The 20,909-nt window shown below is 39.4% G+C and overlaps 1 protein-coding gene across 2 annotated transcripts in view; it reads left to right on the top strand.

Moving 5' to 3' along the window:
• The window catches only part of LOC131693990 (peroxidase), a 111,513-nt gene extending 92,638 nt beyond the window's left edge, over positions 1 to 18,875 (top strand). The window contains exons 1-6 of one of the 2 annotated variants that reach the window (XM_058982310.1): positions 15,504 to 15,784; positions 15,878 to 16,050; positions 16,114 to 16,475; positions 16,535 to 17,285; positions 17,347 to 17,674; positions 17,743 to 18,875. In XM_058982310.1, the coding sequence (XP_058838293.1) occupies positions 15,878 to 16,050; positions 16,114 to 16,475; positions 16,535 to 17,285; positions 17,347 to 17,674; positions 17,743 to 18,162 (2,034 nt within the window). In that variant the 5' untranslated portion in view covers positions 15,504 to 15,784 and the 3' untranslated portion in view covers positions 18,163 to 18,875. Of the gene's footprint in view, positions 1 to 15,503; positions 15,785 to 15,877; positions 16,051 to 16,113; positions 16,476 to 16,534; positions 17,286 to 17,346; positions 17,675 to 17,742 lie in introns of those variants that run through there. The other variant, XM_058982309.1, reaches the window with a different exon arrangement.
• Positions 18,876 to 20,909: the final 2,034 nt, after the last annotated feature.

Genomic DNA, 20,909 nt, shown 5'->3' with positions numbered 1-20,909 from the left:
TTTCTGTCAGCGATGTGGCCAAAAAGTTGAATCTGTACGTCTTTGGTTCAGAGAGCCAAGAACCGGGAGGGACTCCATGCGTACAAAGTGCAGACGGCTCCAAATCGTGACGAACGGCCAAATACGGTGGGAAAGTCACGGGCCAGGAAACTGTACACCCAGATGCTGACGAAGCCTCGTTGTCCCATCATGGCTGATGAGACTTACGTCAAGGCGGACTTTCGGCAGCTTCCTGAGCTACTGTTCTTCGGGGCCCAGCACAAGTACCATTACACAGTGAATTCTTTGCACATTTTAAACACATACTTATACGTGCCAGTTCTGTGAAAAAACGGCACATTACGGTCTACCCTGTTCATAAACCGCTGAACATAAACAATTGCCAAATTTGTGGCAGCTGCTCACGGTAATATTGGCAAGGGCGAAAGCTGCGTCAAGTATCTCGGAATCTACAGCCAGTACTATCATTAAGTACAGAAGTGAGGTAGAAATGAACGATCCGTTAGTGAGCAAACAATATTTCCCCGCCTCGTAAACTGGTATCCACGTACAATGGCTAGGCGCTTGCGCAAGATCTGCCGAACAACCATTAAAACTCGTCAAACGTTTGGTTCTTATACTAAAAGACGGTTTCAGTTCATATTCCTCGTCGGCGAAACAGAACTTCTGTACTTACTATCGAGAATGCACTCTGTACCAGCCAGTTGTTTAGTATTCAAGCAAGACGTGTGCCTTTTTGGATTTTAGGGTCTAACTGGCGCCAATTTGGTACTGGTTTGAATTTATTTAACTGGCATTAAGTTGGTGTTAGTTACTGACGAAGAGAATCCGAAAAACCATACTTCATGTTAGGTCTTGTGCCCTTATGCACAAACAATTTGGTCCCGTCCAAAATTTTTCCCGTTGCACTCCTTTTATAATTTTCATTATTCATATAATGGAATTATATAAAAGACCCACAGCGCCGTTTGGCTGAAGCATTCAACCGAGTCAAATAAACTAATTATATAATTTAAATATGGGTAGGTAATGTCTGTGACGTATCCGGAATGTCGTGACTACACTTCGGGCTGTTAATCCAAATACTTCTGAAAACAACCTTCGATTTTGGCGTTGGTGTTGATGGATGATGCACTTGCATTCGTAGATTGTTGGATGCTGCCTGAAAACCAAGATGGTGGCTTCCGGTTACCACAAAACAGTGAAAACCATCATCAATAATGGTGTCATTGTAAAGCGAGTGGTTAACAGAAGACGGAAATTGGTGATTGACGCCATTTTGAAATCCAAGATGGCGTGAAAATCATCATCAATATGGGTATCATTTGAAAGGGAGTGGTCAGTATTCGACCAAAATTGGTTATTGATCAATCAATATGGGTCTTATTTAAGCGGGGGTGGTCAGTAGAAGACATAAGTGGACTATCGATGCCCCATTTTGAAAACCAAGGTAACGACTTCGATAAGACCTGTGCGTCCCCGCGTCATGCCGCCGCCGAAACTTTTTTCCCATGCCGGTTATTTACGAACTTGAATATTCCCAATATGCTTACTTTTAACAAAAAAAAAAAAAAAAAATTTGGATATAAGTTCACTCGGCTTCCGATTGCCTGCTTTTCTCCTGTTGTATTTATGTTGCACACACCGCACGGAAAAAAATGGTTTCCAAATTCGTGAATGTGAAATTTACGTAACAAGAACATGAACAAAAATCATTTGCTTTATAATTGAGTTCAGTTTCTTTCCGTAACGATTGTATAATGCTTTTCCTTATGAGATTATTGATTTTTCTGTGAATTTTATTTAGGGTTTCCGCTATGTCATTACCATATCGCTTTTCGCTACAACTTTATCAATATTATTCATAAACCAAAAGTTTGACTATACATTTTTACGGTTCAACTATACGACGAAACTGACTCATGATTTATTGCATCTTGGTCGTAAATTAGGTCACAAAACCCAAACGATCTTTATGTTTTCTCATGAACGATTTCACGAAACTCGAAATGTTGTTCATGGATCAATTCATACCGTCAGCCTATCGTTCATCATCGGCGAATGTTAAAAAATATCGGCGGCGGTGACGAGGCGCTGCGGCGCACATGACTAACCGGCAATCGCCATCTTGATTTCAAAATGGAATCAATGGTCCATTTCTGTCTTCTATTGACCACCCCGCTCAAATTACACTCATATTGATGATGGTTTTTTTGGTACAGAACTGGCACGTAGGAATTTGCCCTGGGTGCGTGACCAGTGTTGTCTTATTAATGGGATCATCATCGTGTGATGGTTATGTATGATGGAATTGGCTTGGTCATACGAATTCTCACCACACAACACCGTTAGGAATGTCCGGGAAAAAGTTCCTCCATATATCGTTTGTAACAGTCTACTTCTCTGATGCATGTATCTTTTAATCACGCTCTCAGGAGTACGCGGAGCTAAATCATGTACGCGAACTCCTATCGTATCATTTTCAAGGTATACAGGGATTCTATTTTTAACATTGCCGCCTTCGGCAGCGTGCTGCATGTTGTTCTGTGAAATGAATGACTCAGCTTGGCTGATCTTTTTGAACACAATCACAATATATTGTTATATTGTTTGCGCAGTAGATATCGACCGATTCTTTGCTTTGCAAAGTAGACAAAGCGAGACACGGGTAGGAATTTTGTTTGCCTTGTTGATCACAGCAGATTGCTTTAGTTTCTGTTCTGAACGAGAGGATCAGATAGGCTCGACCACCCCCTTTCAAATAATACCCATGTTGATTATGGTTTTCACTGTTTTGTGGTACCAGGAAACCGCCATCTTGATTTTCCCATGATGGACTTAATCAGCAGAATTTTGGTGGCTTTCTATGGTTTACAATTATTACTCATGTAAGTCTGAAAATGAAACCACAATACAACATACAGACATCAATAAGCTATCACGAAGGGCAACTAAAACATTGTGGCTGGTGGACTCAATAAGTTGGGGATTACCGATTCGATTTCATGTCATCTGTATATGATAGTCTCACGTTCTGTTTTTTTGTTCGTCATGGAATAAAATGAGAGCGATGATCAGAAATCACGGAGAAAAGAGAGAAAAAAAGAATCCACCAATCGAAATCCACTCAAGAGCACCTCTTCTATCTTTTCTCTACACTCAAGACAAGTGCTTTCTGGATTGTGCTATGATAAAACGACAATTGAAAAAATGCTCTTTCATATATTGATATATTTACTTGTGGATGGGTTTCTTAAACGGCTGTATACGTTAGCTGAACTGAGTCGTGGGTCTATTTGCGAAAATGAAAAAAAAACAGAAAGAAAATTAGATTGTGTTTGTTGTATTAGGTGGGCGAGGTTTTTCATTTTGCATTATGATTCATTTGATCTACGTGCACTCATTTGTCGCATTGATAATTAAAACTTGGAGGATCGTCATCGTTGTAGCGCAGCCCAGGGAGTCACCATCGTTGTAGCTTAGCCGAATGTTTTTGTTTGCTCCTAAGGAAAACATACAAATTCGTCTCAAAACCAGAAGTGGCGACCTTTTTTTTAATTTTTGCTTGAGGCAAAAAAAATTGCTTGAGGTCAAAAATTGAGAAACCTGTGCTAGTCTGTGCCTAATAACAGAAAACTGTAGAAATCTATGCAGTTTTAACAATCTGTGCAGAGCATCTGTGAAACACAGATTAATCTGTGTACCTGGTATCCCTGCTTATAATTATGCTTTCGCTTTCCTAGTCGTATTCAATAAACAATTTACTTGTAAAAAGACTAGAACAGTTATTGTTCAGCTTATTTTCTCGCAATAAAGGCTTGTTCAGCTTTCTTTGTTTGTTGGGATGCTTTTCAGCTGGTGGTGCTGGCTGTTGGTACTGGGTGGTACTGGGCACAATCTTGAGCAGAACAGAGGTCGTGAATTTGGAGTATTTTAGTTATAAAATCTACTAGTTTGTAAAAAATAACTCCTGATCGGTTTCGTACTGATTCCCCTTTCTAAATTTTCCAACTATTCGACTTTCAATTGAGCTCTCAAACACATTTTGAAACATCCTAATTTGAACGAATTTGAATTCCCTAGAAATTTTCCTGTCTGAATGACTATACAGAGTTATATTTTCCATGAGCCCTATTGTGCACAAAATGAGTCAGCTCTCATTACATTTAACTTTTGCCAATTTAGCAACACTATTGTTGGTTCAATTTCTTAAGTGGGCAATGGAATTACTGTGTTTTAATACATTTTTCCAATGTTTTACTCAGTGTGCCTTGGTTGTTTAACAGACGGTTGAAACTGTGTGTTAGTTTCGATTGTTGTTAATGCACAAATCTTAGAAGCAGCTGAGCAAGGATTTCCTAGGAGTGCCATCTATTTATAATACAGGCACGTTGTAATCTGACTTTGATATATACAAAACGTTGTGTGAGTTATGATATTAACTATTTTTTGAGTTCGCTTAGTCAGACGAGTGTTATATTCTCATCACAACAATACCCATAACAACACTTTATCGTGATACTGAATGCTTAATAGATCCCACTTTAGAACTGCTGCCAGATTGGGTAGTCATACTCTAGTTTTGTTAGCTTATACGTTCCTGAAGCTCTTGATCCATCATACTCAGCGACGTGACCTGAATACGCATTTGAAAGCTTTTTGAGTCATACTTGAAGACGGGCTTTTTGGGATATTCTAGGGGTAATTAGTTCTATAGATTCTAGATTGAAATTAGTAATCGCATATCGAAGTCAAATTTAAGAGCTTAGAACTATCTACATTCTATGGGTGCTCTGTCATTTAAGTATTACTGGAAACGAATGGGTAGACGAATTGGCTAGAGCGGGTACTGTGACTGGCTTCGTTGGTCCAGAAACAGTTCTATTGCTGTCGATAAGTTGGAGAAAGCACGAAATTCGCTCTTGGGCTGCATCCGAGCGAGCCAACCATTGGCGTAGCCTGCAAACTTACGTTCAAACTAAAACTTTTCTTCCGGATGCGAATCCGAAAATGCCAAAGAATTTGTTGCATTTTTCCAAACACAAATGTAGTATTCTAGTCAAGGCACTGACTGGAAATTGCAAACTCAATAATCACATGGATACTATTCAGCGAGTATTATTCTTGTGATCTTTGTGAATCCGATTACGGATCCTCATGCCATTTGATAGGTAACTACCCTGCAGTAATGCAATTGCGCATCCGGATTGTTGGTTCTCCATACACAAATAAACGTATGTACAGAGAGCTAAAACACAAGGATATGCTATTGTTCCTAACTCAATTTGGTAAAGAGATATGAGCTTTTGCAGTAGCGTTTATTATTTCTTCGGGAATTAAGAATCCAGGCTTTTTATTGTTTTGTGTTGTGATTGTATTGTGTTGTCATTATCCATTTCCTCACTTTTTTCATTCCCATCAGGACAATGATGAGACCACATGGCAAGGCACAAATCTCCGAATAACATGGCGAACGTGCCAATCGAGCCAATATATTCTGACTCCTTAGAGTTTAGTACATAAATGTTACATTCAATAACTTTTACGTAAATTAGATGATATCAGTAATCAGAGCAAAGAGATTTTCTTCGATTAATGAACAATTTCTGTACTGATTTTTAGTAGATTAAATCATTGAAACAAATATTTTACATTGTCCAAAAACCCATTTCCTAAACAAAACCTATATAACTTTCATAAGCTCAACTATAATATTTGGCTAATCTAGACAATCTTATCAAATCCCGACGGTTTTGCAAAATTGCTGAAAGTCGATAGAGCTATAGTTCTTATTCTTGCTTTGTAGAGAAATTAGTAGTTTTTTCACACGCTTTATATTTTGTCAATGAATATTACGGGTCTGGTTTTTGCCATCTTCTGAACAAGAAAAATCAGTCGGCGATATTTTTAATCCGTAAGTCCAATGATATAAAAAGTATAAATTTCATGAAAATTTGAGTTTGTCCGCATCTACAAATCGCCTGCCTGATCAGAATATTCAAAGCAATTTTCGACATTCCACGAACATTCTCTGTAATTGTGAACTTGAATTTCACAATGATATGTTCCTATCCATGGAGGAAGATAACCTTGACATAAGTTTCGTCCTCCATCACGGTGGAACACGATTTGATTAGCAAATGCGTGTAAAGGTTCGTGAGACGTGTTTTTTGATAATATTTTTCTACTCCTTCCAATTTAGCGCCTTCTACACCTTGTAAACGTATAGTCAGAATACTTTGCATTTTCGAGCACTATCAGCACTAGTTGAAAATTAATAATAAAAATCAAATTCGAAATCAATCATTCGTCGATGTACTATAGCATTACTTTTACTCTGTATTTTACAACTCCAAAATTCATACATTTGAAATTGGAATCATTTTGGTCCCAAGCTCAAACTGATGAAGACGAATGCGAAATGTACAACATTTGCTGGTTGTGCATTTTCTTTTGTGGTAGTAACATCAATTAACTGCTCGTATAGTAACCGTTTATGTTAGAACAAAACGTCTTCAAGTAAAACTAATCAGATATCGGTTCGTGCCGGTAATTATCAGCAACGCTAATGATTATTGCCAAGCATATCATTATGGTCGCCCGCGATCAGAACACACAATCAGTTGAATCGCACGCCAAACCGCGATATCAACCACAATCCACAAAACATTGCGCTACGGGGCCGGCGCATGCGAAAAAATCATGAAAATATGTGCTTGATACCACCAATCAATGTGATGTATATACATAAAACAACATCAAATCAGCTGCGGTTACCAGAGTAGCCCTTTCGATGAATGTATATGCTTATCGGCACACACAAAGCGCAGATATAGTACATGTGCAACGTTGCCTGAACATACCTAGTGCATGTCTAGTCACAAGCCGGCGCTAGGCCGGCTGGTTGTTGGGCTGGTTTTGTTGCCTTATTTTGTACTAATTTATTTTCATACGGAAAACTCGACCGGTTTCCGCTGGAAATAGTTTTCTGCTGCCGTGTTTTAATATCCCCTTTTCGCCCATCAATTCGAAGTTCAATAACTTGATTGCTCGATATGAGTTAACCATAATATCTACAAGTGAACAGTTTAGTGTTTAGCAACTTGCACTTCGTCATCAAACATCGATGTCGTGTTTCGGATTCGGCACGGAGGTCAAAGAGTGCACGATTGCAACATCAAACAACATCTAAAGTGTTAAGGTTGCACACTTGTAGGTAGCCTGCGGTCGAAGGACCGTATAAACGGCTGATTGATGGTCCCAAATACCTTTCGTTTTTCGTCCCGCGTGACATAGATCGCAATCGGTGCGACGACGCGCCGCTGTGATCCAGACTTGGCTGAAACATGCCCGGCACGCGTTCACTTTGCGGTTCGTTTAGCACCTTTCAGTTTGCAATTAATGTACCTCTATCTTCAGCTTAATAACCATTAGCGAAATCTAAGCATGGGTTTTTGGTCGGTCGGTTGGTTGCTTAGTTGGAGCACCCCTCTAAATGAAGGCATTTCGTAACCTAATAAATTATCTACTTACTAAATGGCGGTTAATAGCTATTTTTCAGGTGAGTCGTCATCATCGCCGGATGCGAAATGCAATCGTGTCAATTAATGCGAGATAGGATTAATCTACCAGATGGTTAAGCTTTACTCAAGTCACTGGTTGGTAAGCGCGAATATGATTACAAACTACGGGCAAAGTGGCAAAAATATATGATCTTATTTTTCGTACCGGTATCCACTTGTCGACATAATAAAACTTTGTTATCAGTCATACTTCACTGGAATGAACACGAGAGTGGGTTTTCCAGCACAGCACTTTCCTCTGTGGTCCCAAATGACCGTTTGAATTTTGGGGCCCATTGATTGCTCCCTCCTGCTTTGCGTTTAATGATTGTATGGAAATTAGTCACTACATGATTGCATCTCCACACCTTCAGATCGCTTCATTCAAGCTAAAAACCAAATTCAATAAAACGTTTGTCCAGAAAGTGGATTACAATTTTTTCGAATACTGTAACTTTCTAAATTTGTTTTTTTTTGCTAAAAATATTAACTGTTTTCAGATGGAAGGGTGAAATTAATAGCAGAAATTATGTTTGCTGGCAGCGCTGCAAATGCACCACCAACACCTACATCTCAATTCTAAATACCTCAAAACATCCATCGCAGAGACTTAACAAAGACAAATTTGTCATGATGGTTTTCTAAATCACTTGTACCGTATTTGTTCACATAGCTCCCCGGGTAACTTCGAGTCTTTTTTCTTATTTTCTCGATTTTTAGTTTTCACTTGAAGTCAAAAATCCGATTTTCACTAAACATCCGTTAGGATGTTATTTTTAAATTAATGATAATAATATTCATGTTGTCTCATAGTTACTTGGGTTTTGATGCGAAGACAATCGTGCAAAATTTTCAGAATGAATCCCGGGAATACCGACCCATTTTTGGTACCGTAATACCGATACTGAGCAAAAGCCAGTACCGGTATTTTCGGTACCATGCAAAATTTTATATGAAATATATGTAGACCCTATTGGTGGACCCGTTTCCAAATATCGGTCTGCAAGGTGGCTTTTAATTATATTGAATTATCTTCTATATAAATCGCTCAGCTTACGCCTTTGTGTGGAAATGAGGTGGGGCCATCATCATAATAATTCTAGAAGTTAAACATTACTAACTTCCGTTGTACTGATCGACATGTTTAGATTTCTACACTATTTGGTCGAAATAAAACTTCAACTTGCTTGTACTAAATTTCAAAGTATTCATATAAGAGATGTTTCGATTTTTGATGTGTTGATTTTTTTATTAGCGACATTCTGATTGGTTCCAATTATTCACTGGGTGACGCGTAATAAGACTGTGATCTAAGTCATGTCTGCATTTGGTTTGCGCTGAAATATTTGTCTATAAAAGAACGAACAGCGATTTAGTAGCTAATAATTTGAGAGTTGGTGAACTGCTTCGAATATTGCGATTCGTAATTTTTGGTGATCGGAAAAGTCAGCAAAACTCCATTGTCGTCGAAGCCCCTCGGCATCAATCGCATCTCACTAACAGCTACACTCTGAGTCGATAAACGGTCGATCGATATAGGACAGCGAACCATAGTAAGGGGCAACCAATACATTTACCTTACAATAGCGAGTTGAAATTAAAGCTGGATGGCGAGTAGAAAAACGTGCTTAACAATTTATATATATATATATATATATATATATATATATATATATATATATATATATATATATATATATATATATATATATATATATATATATATATATATATATATATATATATATATATATATATATATATATATATATATATATATATATATATATATATATATATATATATATATATATATATATATATATATATATATATATATATATATATATATATATATATATATATATATATATATATATTTCTAAAATTTCTCACGGATTTAGTATGATTAATAGAATTTCCAAGCATTTAAATCTAAGGTAGTATATATAAAACTTAAAACTAGTTTGCTTAAAATTAATCATGAATTCAGTTTAGATACTATTTGTACACGATCTAAACCTATAAGTACGGAAAGGGTGAACATTCATTAGTACGGTTGGACTACACAAGGTGAGAAATTATTCTATCTTAAAATAATAATAATTTTCATGCAAGTTACTATGTGATTAGGATTTAGTGAACAAGAAGAGTTCACCAAGTGCCGGAACGAGCGAAAGACACGTATATGCACTAAACGTAAGAATCTAAATTTACATAACCTAACCTAAACATGCATTATATCTAAATTTATATGAACATGCAGGATTTTAAAGCGACAAAACTTCGCACGAATAAAGGTCGCTACGGATTCGGAAATTATTTCTACAGTCTTTCTTGTTATCGCGATACGCAAATAACATCCATAGTTAGCAGGAAATTAGGAGCCTTATTTTGCATAAAAGTCAGGAGCAATTTACAGCAAAGCGATAATGCCGAGAGGAAATGCGACGAACGTACACGGATTTACAATCTCATTTCGATTTACTGTTGATAATAGGGTTTCTTACATTTACCATATGTTGCAGTCGACAAAAGTCGCACCGCTTAGCTGTTATTGAAATCAAAGTGGCCTAGATCTGGAAATAAAAGAAGGTGCCGCATTCGAAAAATACCTTCTGCTGCAATGAAACATCAGTTTGAGCATTCAATTTTACTTTGAAGCGTTTCTCGAACCTTTTAAAAAAATATTCGAGTACCGGTACTTTACCGGTACTGGGAGTTTCAGTACCGCAGTACCGGTTCTCGCCAAAATGGGCCGGTACTGCGAACCCTATCCAGTTATGATGCGCGCGGATATAAATCATGTAAGCGCACCTCTCTACAGCCGTTGTCTGTATATACACGAGGATGTGTGTTGCATGTTGTTCCGGAAACAAATGACGGTGCTTGGTTAAGGAGTTACATACCGAAAAATGCCAAGAAAGTTTGAATTTACGTAAAGGCATAATACAATGATTTCATTACATCAAACTTATAGTATTTTGGTAGTACATTTTTCAGTAAAATATACAAGCATAAGTTTATAAAAATTAATTGATAACTGGCGGAGTTATGGCTTTTTCCACGAAACCGTTTTTTATTTAAGAGGTTTGCGGTGATCACGATTAAAGCCAATAAAGTCGTAAAGCTCTAAAAAAATTTTAGTATATGGATATTACTCGCACCTTAACGATTATTTGAATAAATAATTCCTGAATAATTTTTTTCCTGCATTCGAGAACGTTCTTCCTAAAAAATCGCTGTTTTGAGCTCTAAAACTTGCATGAAAAAATTTCCATCTGCAAAACAAAAATTTATGAACAAAAAAGGAACTGTTAAGGTACGAGAAAAATTAATTACGATCAATTGGAAAAAAATTGAAGAAAATCGGAATTTATGGGGAATGAAGCACTCATAGTTTCGGTTGAAATAGTGCATACCAACTGCTTAGCATGTGTTTTATGCGTTTTTGTGTTCTGAGATATTATCATCTCAAAAGATAACTCAGAATAAAATTCTTAGAACCACCAGAAATGGCTATTCTAAATTCTAATTCACTTCACACATCTTCGAACCATTTTACTAGACGGTGGAGCCGTACTTAGGTGAAAACTGCAAGAGATGTCGAAACAATAACAAAAGCATGCAGTTACGAGCCCAGAAACGTATGCGGAATTGCGGAATATAATTTGGAAAAAAAATCAAAAGGTATTTTTTTTGTAGAAAAATCTTTAATCAATGTTCTCTCTATATGGAAACATTTGTCAGCGTAATGTAGAAAAAAATCTGAGCCTATTCGAGAAACTTTACGACAGTTTGCAGGAACTTTTTGCAAAGCAGTCGAAAAAATTGATGTTGGCATTTTATTGACTTCTTTCTTAATTTTGATTATCAGATGTTTGATAGTTTTAGGTCGAAAATTATTGGCAAATACTTTCCGCTTCAAATTAGCCCCGAAATCCTCATTTGGACGCAATTGTGGTACATTTGGAGGGTTATCAACTTTTTGCATAAAAGGTATGCCTTTTGTTTACATGATATCTCCTAGCGGGTCGAAGTCAACACTGAGCTGAATGTGCCTAGAGCATGACGTTTAGTGCCTTACGCAGGGTTGCATTTTTGTTTCAATGCTGGAAGGGTTGTCCAAATTTCATTCCGCATAACTATTACCAACTTTACGAGCTCGAAAGAAAGGCAATTGGTTTGTCAAGATTGGCAGAACTGAAGGGACTGTTCACTCCAGAGGGAACAACTTGACAGCTCCTATAAAAATCGTTGAAACCGTTTTTTAGGTCTGTGGGTATAAAATGGCGGATCAATCTTTATTCAAGAGCAATTTCTAAAAAAGCGTAAACTTGTTCACAGTGAAAAACTGTTTTTCTCCCTCTCCGATAAAAAATGAGCGGTCATCACTTCTGAATTTCATGGAAACTTTTGCACCGTAAATGTCGCAGCACCTATCAGTTAGATGCTATGCTGTCAGAATTAAACAATCGATTTCGCCTTTGTTAAATGCGAAGTGAAAAATGATAATCAAAAAGCTAAACGTATTTAAGGATTAACGACAAATTTTCGAGAATTGTCATATGCGTTCACACTAGAAGCACACTCAAATCAAATCATGCACTTTACTTTTTACATTCGGCACAATTTGTAATCCTTTTATGAAACTCCAAAATGACGAATTAACTTGTTTGTATTTATATTAAATTATTACGCTGTTTTGAAATGATCATCATGATTACCTCTTCCGAATGTAAATAAAGAAAACAAGGTCGTAAAAGACGTCACGGAATTATTTTCTCGCATAGAAATTTACAGTATTGCAATTAGTGGACGGCGTTCTATGGTGGCGACATCATTCGAAACACGGTGGTTTCAAGCAACTTACCATAATATTTTGAGTCAGTCTGTTTCCTCATCTCGTAACGATCAGAAGCCAAAAAAGCGCACCGCTTGCGAACAGCATACAAACAAAAATACTAACCGCGCCGCGCCGCTCTAACGTGTACGTGTAGCATATAGACAGAGGAAAGTTCCGTTGCATCTAATTGTGAGTGAAATAAATTTCGCCCATTACGGGAGAACACAATCGCGATTGATTTGTCGCAGACTCGTCTTAGACCTTCAGTGCGCGAGGTGGAACAGTTGGTCAAGGTGAAAATGAAACTTGATCTTACAGAGGTTTCACACGTCCAACTTCACCACACGAGGCAAGTAGTTCTTATAACGTTCAACTCCTTAGCCGAGGCAGAAAGCTTCGTAGCAAAGAACAATATGCAACATGACGTTGAATATGTCAAAACCAAGATCCCCGTGTATATGGACCTCGATCTAACTGAAATACGCCTCCATGATTTGGCTCCTCGTACTAGTACGAATTATATTAAAAGATTCATGTCAAAGTATGAAGAAGTGGAATCCGTCACAAACGATACTTGGAGAAGCTTTTTCCCTGGAATACTCAACGGTGTTCGGGTAGCGCGAATGCGGCTGTACCAACCTATACCGTCTTACTTGACTTTCGAGGGCAGATCATCCCAAGATGTTACCTACATACAAAAAACCACATGCACATACCCTGGGCAGACGCTCACGTGCCAGTTCTGTAATCAGACGGCACACTACGGTAAGCCATGCGCCAAAACAACTGAAGAACATTCATCTACAACCACCACTACCAAACAGCCTTCAACATCTTCTGATACACAACAGACAGCCGGCCAAAAAATGAATGCCAGACAAACAATATTCCACGGCATCTCAAAGCCATCAGTTAACGTACGCAGGGAAGAAATAAACAAGAACGAAGACGGCTATATCAAAGTAACTCGAAAACACAAAAAGCACCAAAAATCTAACAACGACAACCAGAGCCAATCTAGCGATGACGATATGGACACAAATACGAGCGAGGGGGAAGGCAGACAGAATGATCAGCAAGTATCGCTCACCACCAAAAAAGAAAATAAACACAAGAAGCGGAAAACGGTGCGTCCAGGATAGTCGGCAGAAATAAGATTTGATGGTTTATATATTTTTTATCTATTTTGAATAGATTTTTGAGCTTTAAAAATATTTTTTTTAGAAATGTACATTATTTTCAAAAAGGCGAATGACCCTCGAGGTTAAAGCCTTGATAAATAATAACAATAATAATTTTAAGAGTTTCTTCGGGAGTTGGTGGTGTCAATTAGTCTCTGAGTCAATCCTTAATTGTACCTGAGACCATCAACTGACAAATGATTTAATAACTCGTGAAGCCTCAGTTTTTGAAAAAAAAAATGGCATCCAGCTACTGTGTCTCAAATGTGTAAATATTAAACCATTATCATGGGGTTTTGGACCATCGCGACAATAACATCTTTGGGGCTTACGCACATTTGTGAAAACCCAAAAATGTAATTCAAGGTTATTTGAGTCGGCCCCACCATTACCCTAGACCTTATAATAGGCAATGGTGCAGGCATTATGGGTTAGGGGAGCAATAAAGCAAAGTTGTCGAAACATAATTATACAATAGTACTTCATTTTCAGAAAATTTGAAAAGAATCGAATTTACGGACTTCCGGACTTACGGAAATACTTCATTGTGTTGAACAGGTCATGCATTTGAACTTCTATTGCACTATCTTCGATATAGATGGAAATATTGTGTTCGGCGTGTTTCTATCTGTTATCGTGTCTTCGATACTTTGAGGAACAAACTGGAATACCAGGCTGGGAGCCCGACACGGCTCTCGACGGCCCTGGTCTCGTTTATCGTCGGTAAAGCATCACAAATGCTGGGGCTCATCACACGTACAGCTAGAACCTTCACTGACGAATATCGATTAAAATCCCTGTACTGTGCATTGGTGCGTGATCTCTTGAAAGCACTCTTCGTGGCAGATGCTCCAGCTGGAATGGAATCTGGTGCATATATCCATATTTCGTTGAATGTCCCTCCAGCTCCGCATATACTATTCTTTTGCCGTTATTCACGCTCAAAAGTTCGGACATTTATTCATGCTTATTTTACGAAGGAGATTGCGTATAATATTCTAAAATTTTCGACTGGAACAGTCCTGTCGGAAATTATGAAACGTGACCCCTATATTAAAATGTTACACGTAATTTCCTTACAATAATACGCTTTGAATATAAAACACATTGAGCGCCAGATAAGTTTATTTGGCACAAACTTTTGAATGGCACATGAATGGAAATCCGAGCTAAGAGCTATCCAAATTAAACAAATTCAACATACAATCGAAGGCCCATTAACCTGAAATTTTAACGATTCTGAACCATATAAAACCTATCAATAGATATAAACCTTTATTTACATTGCATCCTATTCATACTTATCGCAAGTAACACGATTCCTCCGATGTACTAAACTCAATTGTATGTAGTTCTACGCCAAACCAGCCAACCTCAATGAACTCGCGTAGAATCGGTTGAAGGCGCTAAGACCACTCGAGTATATGTGTCGGCTTAGAATGAATTATGAATAGAAACAAAACCCACAGGCCAGCCCTCTCCCCCACCCCTTCCTCATGATTAGTCAACAAACAACGAAAAGTTAAAGCGCCGAAAGTGCATAAATCAGACTGAAAAGGTACTGGAATCTGCGAAGTGCATAGAGTAGAACGTGCGATCAACCGGTGGACGCTCACCGACTGTGCAGCCGCGTGCACCGCCACGATCGCGAACGGCCTTTGCCGCAGACAAAAAAAAACGATTCTGTAGGTGCTATGGGTAGTGCAGTTACTAATGATACATGGAATCCCCTACTCAATTACCTCACCGACGTCTTTGGCTTTGGTGATCTACAATGTGCATTCCGCTCGTTTCCCCCGCCCTCTTCCACAAGTTCCAATCTCATAAGATTGCAGTAGAATCAGCTTCAGTTGCAGTTGCAACTTTTCAATTTAAATTCATCAGCAGCTCAGAAGGTGCCACGAGAGGTGCCCAGCTTAGTCACATTGTTAGTTATAAGACATTGTTTTACTGTTCGCCGCGCCACGGTGATCTTGTGGTTGCAGAGGTGCTTTTCTCATTGCAAATAATCGTTGACAACATCGATTTGAAAATACATATTGGCTTCACTGTCATACTGTGAACAATTAACAACAAAAAATACCAATTCCGACCCGCGCCGGGTGCATTGCCTAACTCGGTTTGCCGTCATGTGCCGAAGTAACAACATTTTCTGCGAAGCAAGCAGCATGAAAAATATATAACAACGAGATGCCGTACGTTTCAATGTCACTTATTATGTAAACAATGTTTCCTCAAGTTCGTACCGGCTATTACAAATTTCACGTTTCTTTACCATCTCATTACAGATGATGCTGTTCGTTGCAGTATCGGCGCTGCTTGCGCTCACCCAAACAGAAGCCATCAACGTAGCCACATCGTACAGTGTCATCCATCATGAGCAACCACAGGATCGTGTCCTAACCAAACCCTCCCTGTACGCTCCTTCGGCGCAATACGTACACTCCTCTGCACACTATGCGTAGGTTTCAAGTTGACCAATTTTCGTCCCCCATCCGTACTAATCTGATTTACATTTTCACAGACCTTTGATCGGAAAAATCCCTTTCCTGAGCGCATACAACCAGGCCACCCAATGCCCAGCCCCTCCAGTTTGCACCCACTCCCGTTATCGCACTCTGGATGGTAGCTGCAATAATCTACAAAACCCAACCTGGGGTACGCCAAACCGCCCGTACGGTCGTCTGCTAACTCCAAAGTACGGTGATGGCATCTCAACTCCAACCACCTCGGTTACCGGTCAGGAACTACCCAACTCTCGTCTCGTCTCGTTGGTCGTATTCGGTGAGCAAGATATCCCAGATCCACAGTTCACCCTGGGCAACATGCAATGGGGACAGATCATGACGCATGACATGAGCTTGCAGGCTGGTGGAACCCAATCCAGTAAGTATTCATTCCCGAGAATATCTACGGTTACTAAATTGCTCTGTTTTGTCCTCCAGAAAAACACGCCACAAGATGTTGTACCGATGATGGTAAATTGATTGGAAAGTCCACGGCACCAGCCACATGCTACCCGATCATCGTCCCAGATCATGATCCAGCCCACTCTCAAACAGGAACTGAATGTATCAACTTCGTTCGTACGCTGACCAACCGCAACGATCCATGCTCTCCGTCTCATCCTTCGCAACCAGCTGAACAGCTCACAACGGTCACATCCTGGTTGGATCTGTCTCTCGTGTACGGAAACTCCGACCAGCAGAACGCAGGTATTCGATCCTTCACCGGAGGACGTATGGCCACTGTTGTCCGTGACGGATATGAATGGCCTCCGAACACCCCGAACGCAACCACCGATTGCGACATGGCTTCTCGTAATGAGGTCTGCTATCTAGCCGGTGATGCTCGTGTTAATCAGAACCCAGGATTGACTATTCTGCAGATCATGTTACTGCGTGAACACAACCGTATCGCCGACCAACTTCAGAAGTACAATCCCCACTGGGATGACGAACTGCTGTTCCAGGAATCTCGTCGTATCAACATTGCTCAGTATCAGCACATCAACTACTACGAATGGCTTCCAATCTTCCTCGGCAGAGAAAACATGCTCAAGAACCGTCTCATCTACAACGTCAAGGGAGGAGACTATATCAATGATTACGACCCATCGCAGGATCCTTCAGTACTGAACTCTCACGCTACTGCCGCCTTCCGTTACTTCCACACCCAAATCGAAGGACGTCTTGAGTAAGCAAAAAAATTGCCTGCTTTCAAAGATCAAAAAATAACAAAACAAATCCTTTTCTAGCCTCGTTTCCGAAGTTCGCAAGCCAACGGGATCGCTTCGTTTGAGTGACTGGTTCAACCGGCCATCGATCATCGAAGCCGGCGATAACTACGATTTCCTGACCCGTGGTCTTGCTACACAGCCCGAGGAACTAACCGATGCCAACTTCGATGCCGAAATCAAACATTTCCTGTTCCGTCGCGGTCGTCCATTCGGATCCGATCTTCGTGCCTTCGATATTCAGCGTAACCGTGATCACGGTTTGGCCGGTTACAACGATTACCGCGAATTCTGCGGCTTCAAGCGTGCTCACTCTTGGGAAGATTTCCTAGATCTAATCTCTGCTCAGGTAATCTGATCTTCTTAACACATATCAACGGTGATCAATAGCTAAATATTCTATTCCCCCCGAAACAGGACGTCTCCAAACTGCAGTCTATGTACACCAGCATTGACGATGTGGACCTTACCGTGGGAGGTTCGCTGGAAGCTCACGTAAACGGTGCACTCGCTGGCCCGACCTTCCTGTGCATCCTAACGGAACAGTTCTACCGTACCCGTGTTGCCGATCGGTACTTCTTCGAGCGTGGAGACAAGGATGCCGCCTTCACCCGGGAACAGTTGGCGGAACTGCGTAAGGCCAGCATCGCTCGTCTGTTCTGTGACAATGCTAATCACGTGACTTCAATGCAACCGAAAGCCTTCTTGAGACCGTCGTCTCACAACCAGGTCGTGTCATGCTCGCAGATCCCGGAGATCGATCTGAGCATGTGGAAAGACCTGTCGTACGATAACAGCTTGCACTCGTTCCACTACTTCCACAACTTTAAGAAATAAGCTTTGTACTGAAAAGCGTGTGTGTGTGTGAGCTTCAAAACTGCCTTTATCTAGTTTATTCCTGCCAGATTTTTTAATAATTATTGTCTGCTCCTATTTCAAAATTATCTCCGTGCCGCTTTGAAAGGTTTTTTTGGATGCTTGTTTTTTTGAGGCTGAATAAATGTAGAATTTTTTCATTCCAAAAAATACAATTTTCCTCTCAAAAAAAGTCCTACATGACGGTACTCTCTTTTTGAAATTGTGCTATCATATTTTTTTCAATAACCCTGTGTGAAATATATTTTGCGAAATATCAAGCTCAACCATGTATACTATTCCAAAAAACCACTAAAATTTAACGAACAAAAAACATCTACTGAACAGAAAGTTACCCGCACGTTAGATTATCGTTTGCCATAATGCTGTGAGTGCAATTGTAAAGAAAAAAATATCAAACAAAACATTCTGAGTGGAAACTGAAAGTTACCTTCAAAATGCATCAAAAGTCGGAGCGAAGAACGCCCAATCGTTACGAATTGGTGCGCGGAATTCGATCGAACAACCGAAAACGAAATGAGCAACAAAGCCCCTGTATAATACATAGTAACATTTACCTTTACACTAGTTAATAGTAGAGCTATGTTTTGTTTAGATTTATTTTATATATAGTAAAAGTGTACATGTTGAAATGTAACGTATGTTTTGTTGTGAATAAAGAGTAATTTAAGAAATTGGGATTGTTTTCTTTTGTGACCCATTTGTGGTTTCACGGCGGCTTTCACGAACACATTTACGATATTTTTTGATTTTGTGAACTAGTTCACGGCCACACATGGCCAGGTGTGCCTAGTATTGTATTAGGAATTTTGAATCAGTTCACGTTTCTATGAATAAGATTTCATGGTATTGTGAAATATTTCAAGAGCACGAAAGGTCAGTCGCTAGGAATCATGAATCAGTTCACGTATAAATGAATAGTATTTTTCGATTTTGTGAATTATTGCACGAGCTCGAATGGTAAGTCGTGACTATTATACTAGGAATCGTGAACTATTTCACGAATATATAAAAAATATTTCATAGTTTTATGAACTAATTCATGATCATGAATGATCAGTTGTGACAAATTCGCTAGAAATCAGGAATCAGTTGACGTATACATGAAAACATTGTGTGATTTTGTGAACTATTTCAGCACGGATATTGAATCGTGACTATTATATTTGCAATCATGAACTAGTTCACGATGATTGAAAGGAGTTTCAGTTCACGTACAGAAAATCGATTTAGTGATGGTATGACGGAAACCGTGACTGAAGTTCACAAAATAAAAACAAATATCTTCACAAATAAAAGCGTTATTTAGGCGTTACTGATTATGAAAATGGAACATATCTCTAAAATACATGAGTTTTGTTCATGGTCCTGTTTTCGTAACGAAAAAGCCTGATTGTTCCTGAATTAATGGCACTTTATTCACGTTTTTGGAAACAATTTTTTTCCGTGTATTAACACTTCGTCGTACATTATGATCCAGAGCGTTGGGACAACTATGAAGCCCTGAGGCTGCCGTGACTCTAATCGACATCTGTCCAATGTTCGTTTCGTAGACCAGTATTCGGTTCAGAAAGAAATTTTTCAGAACCTTGGTACCCATCTAGTACTGTTGAACGTCTTCTCTTCTGCTTCGATACTTTCTCCATCGCGGTCACCAGCATTTCCACCGTCTGCATCGACGTACGGTGTATACCCGAGCAAACGAAAATCCCAGAATTCCCCCATGCTCATGATCCTAATTCACCCCAATGTTTGGTGTTTTTAAGTTTGAAATGGATTCAACCCATGAAAACTGCATCACCATGGTCCGAAAGTTCCCGTATAAAAACCATATTCTGGTGTATTTATGGCTTTTCTAGACCATTTTATAGCGTTTTGATGGTTGTGAAATTTGGCGCGGACCATATTCATGGTATCTTTATGACGTTGTATGGCGTTTGAACCCACCCACACCCTGGCTGCCCTGAATGTTGCCTTACACTCTTCTCTGACTGCCTCAGATCTTGCACTCTGAACGCGTCTTCTGGCTTTTAGGCAGAAGATGCGGAAGCCCTTGCTTTCCACTTCCACTCACCAGTTCGTTACAATACAATTCCACCGACCATCGCTTGGTGTTCGCTATATGTGTAACGGGTGTTCAAAAAAATGAGAATTTTTCAGTCATGTAGTTAAAAAACAAAACAAAAAATTCAACGAATTCAGTTTTTTTTATTAAAAACATATTGTTTATTCTTCAGAAAAAAAACGTCAATAAATATTGGAGAAGGGGCCCTGGTCAGCCGTACGACGCAACTTAGTCGCGATGGTCTCACAAGAGCCGGATACAGTTTCGGATCCTGGTGGTCATCTGCTTCGTATCCTTGGCCCGCCGATTATTTTTGTACGCTAGAGTACTGAGGGAGCCGAAAAATCCACAATGGGACGGCACTGGGGCAAGTTGGTCGGGTTCCTTTCTTTCGGCACGTACGGTGTCTTTTTCTCCTCAAGATACTCCAGCGTCTTCTTGACGTAATGGAAAAACGCCTTGTCCGGCCAGAAGACGTACTTCCCATCCGCATGATGTCCGCATGGTAGAAGAATGTTTTTAAGACACTTGTTGATTGATGGTCAGACCGCTCGGCTTGACCCACGGCTTTGAAAACCCTCTGTCCGATATGGCACTGTACAGCATAACTTTTTTTTCCAAATTTATGCTTAAACTTATATTT

The sequence above is a fragment of the Topomyia yanbarensis genome, chromosome 3 (assembly GCF_030247195.1).
Source record: "Topomyia yanbarensis strain Yona2022 chromosome 3, ASM3024719v1, whole genome shotgun sequence".
Taxonomy (NCBI): domain Eukaryota; kingdom Metazoa; phylum Arthropoda; class Insecta; order Diptera; family Culicidae; genus Topomyia; species Topomyia yanbarensis.
Note: the sequence above shows the minus strand (reverse complement) of the source record. Positions and strands in the feature narration are given on the sequence as shown.